Genomic DNA, 6251 nt, shown 5'->3' on the forward strand with positions numbered 1-6251 from the left:
ACGGACGCAATGCAAACACGCACGCACGCACACGCACGCACACACACACACACACACACACACACACACACACGCGCCGTAAATGTACAATGAAGTATACAGTCGTCCTCAAAATATGTTCAACAGCTCTTGACTGAATCTAGAGATAACACAACTAATGCTTTCCTGAATTACTCCGGCAAATAATGGGTAAAAAATATTTGCCGCATTTTCTATCCTCTGATGCTCTTGTTTTGGATCTATGAGTGTCGGTGTTTGTGTGTGTATCCCTGAGGCACTCCCCCCCCCCCCCCCCCCCCCCCCCAGTCGGCTGTATTCTTCCCTGTTATCTGGCAAAAGTAACACTAGTAAAATCAAGCGACTCCATCATGTCTGCTTGCCTTTCGCCTCCTACAGCCTCTTTGCACGCAGACTAAAAACCAAACCTGGACCTATACTGACTGCATCAAGCTTCAGGGAGGCAGGCAAGCTGTCACACCGACAGATTTAACTCTTTCCGGATGTTGGCCATAAAATATTTGGGGCAACACTCAGCAATGAAGAAAACAATTATATAAATTAAACATTTACGATATATATCAACAAATCTCAGATAAGCAGATGTTTTTCTATTTTAAGCTGCCATGTTTTTCTATTTTGTGTCTGTTAATTATTTTCGACTGGACCAGCGAAATACAGAATAAACATAATGTATTTATTTATAAGTGATTCAAGTGAGTAAAAACATAAGTTAAAAACACAATATTCAATCGATATCTTTATTCGTTTTGACAGAAAGGCAATAATAACATACTAATTACAACATTAATATAAAAAAGTTCGCAGCACCACAGTGCGGTATTTCCACTCCAAACAAATATGATCTTAGTGGTTCTGCTTTCTATTAACACCTATGTACAGCCTTCGACATTTTGTACAACTCGATATAAATTATGACCTGAGTTTCTGACGCATGCTCTGCAAACCCATATCCACGATTTAATATGGATCAACTGAACAGTTTTGCCATTATTCTTCCCGTGTTAGGTAAGCTGGCCTACAGTAAAAATGGTTTACCCCGCTTTTCAGGGAAATACCTACTTTCACTTTTGTCAGGTCTACGTCCAAAACAAGCCAGCGCCAGTTTATACTTTTTAGAGCTCTGGTAAGTTCAGTTGATGTGGAAGGGCCTCGTATTAAAACTCTATGTTTAGTCTTTGTTAATAAACAGCCCCAACGCTTTGCTGTGGTACTGGGTGATGCACTGCGCCGGGGTGCTGTAGATGCGATCCCTGTTGGTACCAGTGGTTGTTATAATCCTCCAGGTAGGGGGGCGACGAGCTGAGGGGCGGCTGCGGGACTTGGGGCCTGCTGGCGGGTGTGGTGAGAGAGTTATTGTCCCAGACCGTCGGCGATGACGGGGAGTTGCACGCCATGGAATCGCTGGCATTTGGACTGTGGTCAAGGGGAATCTCGCCGTTCTTGTAAAGCTTCTTGAATTTGGACCTCCGGTTTTGGAACCAAATCTTGACCTGTTAGGAAGGAGATGAATGTTATTAGTCTAAAAGTCATGTTCAAACGATGAACATCGTAATTTTGATAAAGGTAGGCCTCCAGGTCTACGTTATAAGGATACCTGGCTCAAGAATTTACAACCAAAACGTTTTTTTGTGTGAGCCTTTGTTGTAGTTGTCAATATTCAAATGCAATATTTTAATAAACTATGCTTTTTTTTTCTTTTTTTTTTTACAATACATTGAAACAATAGCGTAGGCTTCCTATGAATCATTTGATATTTACCTGTGTCTGTGTCAGACCGAGTTGAGCGGCAAGTTCGGCTCTCTCCGGGAGGGCGAGGTACTGCGCTTTCTGAAAACGTCTCTGCAACGCTGCTAGTTGGTAGCTGGAGTAAATTGTTCTCGGCTTGCGGATTTTTTTGGGTTTTCCATTCACCATACGAACTTCAGGCTCGGGTTCTTCTTTCACTATAAAGAAAGAAGCAAAAATTGTATCATCAGTTCTCAATATCAGTTTATGAAAAACATTTAACACTGCCAAAACAATGTAATAATAATAATAATAATAAGTTATAATCAATAGAAATGGCATGTTATACGTGTAATAATATATTATTACTATTATCATTATTACATTGGTATATGCTAGTTGAAGTAGCAATAGCAATATTTCCATGTTGCAATGCTAAAATGGAAAAAGTCTCGGTCATGCTCAACCTGCTATAATAACCTCAATAGTCGGTCAATATTTTATATAATATCCCAAAATATCTGGCAAGTGATTCACATACAGTTGCTATCACTGTAATTACTAACCATAATGGTTTATGACTAGCTGTTAATAACTGGCTATATTCTTCATCAAAGGCTATCAATTAGCACCTTGGTTTCAACTTCAGTATTGTGTTTTACTCTATAGTAACTTGTAATAAATCCCACCTATACAAAATCTGATTTTAACAGTTGAAATGAATTATATGTCTGAAACCCAAATATGACTATGACAGAGCAGGACGCCCTTTAATTGTTTTCGCTATCTCTGGTATTTCCTTCTATTTCGTTTAACTGGAATAGTCAACCAATATATGTTAGATGGTTCTCAGATAGAGCAGACCTATACCACATAAAACTACCCAAGAGACTACCTGAATGTTTTTTTTCACAGTATGTATGTAGCCTATCCGTCTCTCTCCTCCTCTCTCTATTTACGCAAACACGGAAACGATTCAGTTGTTAAACTCCGAAATGAGGCAAAATATAACACAGAAATAATTCAAATATTTTTCAATATTTACCTGAGCTTTGAGGCGAAGCCTGCAGATGATCTCTGTTGTAATGTCCATATTGTCTGTAGGCATTTGTGTAAGGGTATTCAGACTTGGTGGGATAAACTCCAGCACCACCCATTCCATTCAGATTGAATTGGTGATGGTATGCATTCATTTGTTGCCCGTATGTTTGACTCTGATAATATTCGTGATGGCTGTGAGCCGTTTGTCCACTGTAGTAACCCATGTCCGTAACTGAGGACTCGGGAAGAGTCGGAGAGTCCTTGGAGCTCGGATGGCAACTCATAGATCCGGGGAGATCGGTCAAAATGCTCGCTATCTTCTTTTCATAAATCTGTCCACTCATCATGGGTAGACAAGAAAGTCCACGATAATTCGTAAATACAGAACGTTTGTTCAGTAGTGTTAAAATAAATCGCAATGAAGAGATATGGTCAGTAGCGCGTCGTAAACGCAAGTCCTTGGAGAGCAAGTCCTCAAACTCTCCTAGCTGTAGTAACTCCGTTGTGGCAGCGCTCCCCCCCGGTGAAAATGAATTATAGAGCGCTGGGATGGATACTGCGTTTTCATTGGCTCCAGTCAATATTTTTTTTCTCTCCCTCTTGGCCTCAAGGCGAAATAGTTGCGCTCAGTATGAAAAACCTACACTTGGCCAAAAGTGCCTAAACACGCATGCCTTTTGGCGAGTCAGGTCTGGCTTTTTGAGGCAAGTTAGAGTTATTTAGCTGTTGACAACATCACTCCAAAGCATAGCAAAAAAACTATAAACAAAATTTGCATGGCTTTGCATGATCCTGTGCTTTGTTTGAAATGGAGCTCAAAGAGTACTGGCACTCTTGTGGCCTACTACGTATCCCACTGTAGCCAGACCGTCTGTCTCATTACTTGTCCTTGTTCTTAAGAAGAGCTAAGATACAGAATTAAGACATCGTATTTACTTATTCAAAGGGGGGCAAACGGTGCCCCTAGCCTATCCATTCTCATTCAAAATGAGAAGAGATCAAACGGATAAGGAAACCATTCAATTGATGTCTTTGGGGAAATTATTTTGTTGTGTGTGTGTGTGTGTGTGTGTGTGTGTGTTTGTGTGTGTGTGTGTGTGTGTGTGTGTGCGTGTTCCAAAATCTATGTAAATCTCCAAAAACAACAAACTGTTACTGTTATTGTCATTCTGTTAAAGGAGTGCTCATTGATTCCGTCTCCAAAATAATGTGAAGTAGATGCATGAAGTAACATTACATCCAGGTTCTGTAGTTATTTTTTTGGTGATATTATCATCATCCAGGCTTTAGACTATCTTAAGGTTCTAGTCATTTTAAAAAACCTTCCATGATATTCTATGCCATTATTTTTTTAAAAACAAAAAACACAAAAAAAAATGTCTTGTTGAAAGCATGGGCAACACTGCTCCCTAGTGTATGGTTGAATGATTGTGGCGAAAGGTGCTGATATATATGGTACCAGTCAAAAGTTTGGACACACCTACTCATTCAAGGGTTTTTGTTTATTTGTACTATTTTCTACATTGTAAAATAATAGTGAAGACATCAAAACTATGAAATAACCAAATAACCCAAAAAGTGTTAAACAAATCAAAATATATTTCATATTTGAGATTCATGAAAGTAGCCACCCTTTGCCTTGACGAAAGCTTTGCACATTCTTGGCATTCTCTCAACCAGCTTCATGAGGAATGCTTTTCCAACAGTCTTGAAGGAGTTCCTACATATGCTGAGCACTTGTTGGCTGCTTTTCCTTCACTCTGCGGTCCAACTCATCCCAAACCATCTCAATTGGGTTGAGGTCGGGTGATTGTGGAGGCCAGGTCATCTGATGCAGCACTCCATCACTCTCCTTGGTCAAATAGCCTTTACACAGCCTGGAGGTGTGTTTTGGGACATTGTCCTGTTAAAAAAACAAATGATAGTCGTACTAAGCACCATCCAGATGGAATGGCGTATCGCTGCAGAATGCTGTGGTAGCCGTGTTGGTTAAGTGTGCCTTGAGTTCTAAATAAATCACTGACATTGTCACCAGCAGAGCACCCCCACAGCATTACACTTCATCCCCCATGCAGTTAACTCTAATGAACTTATCCTCTGCAGCAGAGGTAACTCTGGGTCTTCCTTTCCTGAGGCAGTCCTCATGAGAGCCAGTTTTATCATAGCCATTGATGGTTTTTGCAACTGCACTTGAAGACACTTTCAAAGTTCTTGACATTTTCCGGATTGACTGACCTTCATGTCTTAAAGTAATGATTGACTGTCGTTCCTCTTTCCTTATTTCAGCTGTTCTTGCCATAATATGGACTTGGTCTTTTACCAAATTGGGCTATCTTCTGTATTTTTTACATTTTTATTTCACCTTTATTTAACCAGGTAGGCCAGTTGAGAACAAGTTCTCATTTACAACTGCGACTTGGCCAAGATAAAGCAAAGCAGTGCGACACAAACAACAACACAGAGTTACACATGGAATAAACAAACATACAGTCAATAATACAATATAAATTATATATACAATGTGTGCAAATGAGGTTAGATAAGGGAGGTAAGGCAATAGGCCATAGTGGCGAAATAATTACAATTTTGCAATTAAACACTGGAGTGATAGATGTGCAGAAGATGAATGTGCAAGTAGGGATACATACTGGGGTGCATAGGAGCAAAAAAATAAATAACAGTATGGGGATGAGATAGTTGGATGGGCTATTTACAGATGGGCTATTTACAGTTGGATGGGCTATGTACAGGTGCAGTGATCTGTGAGCTGCTCTGACAGCTGGTGCTTAAAGTTAGAGAGGGAGATATGAGTCTCCAGCTTCAGTGATTTTTGCAATTTGTTCCAGTCATTGGCAGCAGAGAACTGGAAGGAAAGGCGGCCAAAGGAGGAATTGGCTTTGGAGGTGACCAGTGAAATATACCTGCTGGAGCGCGTGCTATGGGTGGGTGCTGCTATGGTGACCAGTGAGCTGAGATAAGGCAGGGCTTTACCTAGCAAAGACTTATAGATGACCTGGAGCCAGTGGTTTTAGCGACGAATATGAAGCGAGGGCCAGCCAACGAAAGCATACAGGTCGCAATGGTGGGTAGTATATGGGACTTTGGTGACAAAACGGATGGCATTGTGATAGACTGCATCCAATTTGCTGAGTAGAGTGTTGGAGGCTATTTTGTAAATTACATCTCTGAATCAAGGATCAAGGATCGGTAGGATAGTCAGTTTTACGAGGTATGTTTGGCAGCATGAGTGAAGGATGCTTTGTTGCAAAATAGGAAGCCGATTCTAGATTGAATTTAGGATTGGAGATGCTTAATGTGAGTCTGGAAGGAGAGTTTACAATCTAACCAGACACCTAGGTATTTGTAGTTGTCCACATATTATAAGTCAGAACTGTCCAGAGTAGTGATGCTGGACGGGCAGGCAGGTGTGGGCAGCGATCGGTTGAAAGAGCATGCATGGTTTT

The 6251-nt window shown here is 40.6% G+C and overlaps 1 protein-coding gene across 1 annotated transcript; it reads right to left on the reverse strand.

Moving 5' to 3' along the window:
- Nucleotides 1-744: 744 nt before the first annotated feature.
- Nucleotides 745-3659, reverse strand: dlx3b (distal-less homeobox 3b). Its single transcript, XM_021565079.3, has 3 exons — nucleotides 2792-3659; nucleotides 1780-1964; nucleotides 745-1511 (listed from the first exon to the last, which is right to left on the reverse strand). Exons 1-3 carry the CDS (start codon nucleotides 3132-3134, stop codon nucleotides 1200-1202), a joined length of 840 nt encoding a protein of 279 aa, XP_021420754.1. The 5' UTR covers nucleotides 3135-3659; the 3' UTR covers nucleotides 745-1199.
- Between the last annotated feature and the right edge of the window lie 2592 nt (nucleotides 3660-6251).

Source organism: Oncorhynchus mykiss, chromosome 16 (genome assembly GCF_057628025.1).
Source record: "Oncorhynchus mykiss isolate SJ-2025 chromosome 16, ASM5762802v1, whole genome shotgun sequence".
NCBI lineage: Eukaryota > Metazoa > Chordata > Actinopteri > Salmoniformes > Salmonidae > Oncorhynchus > Oncorhynchus mykiss.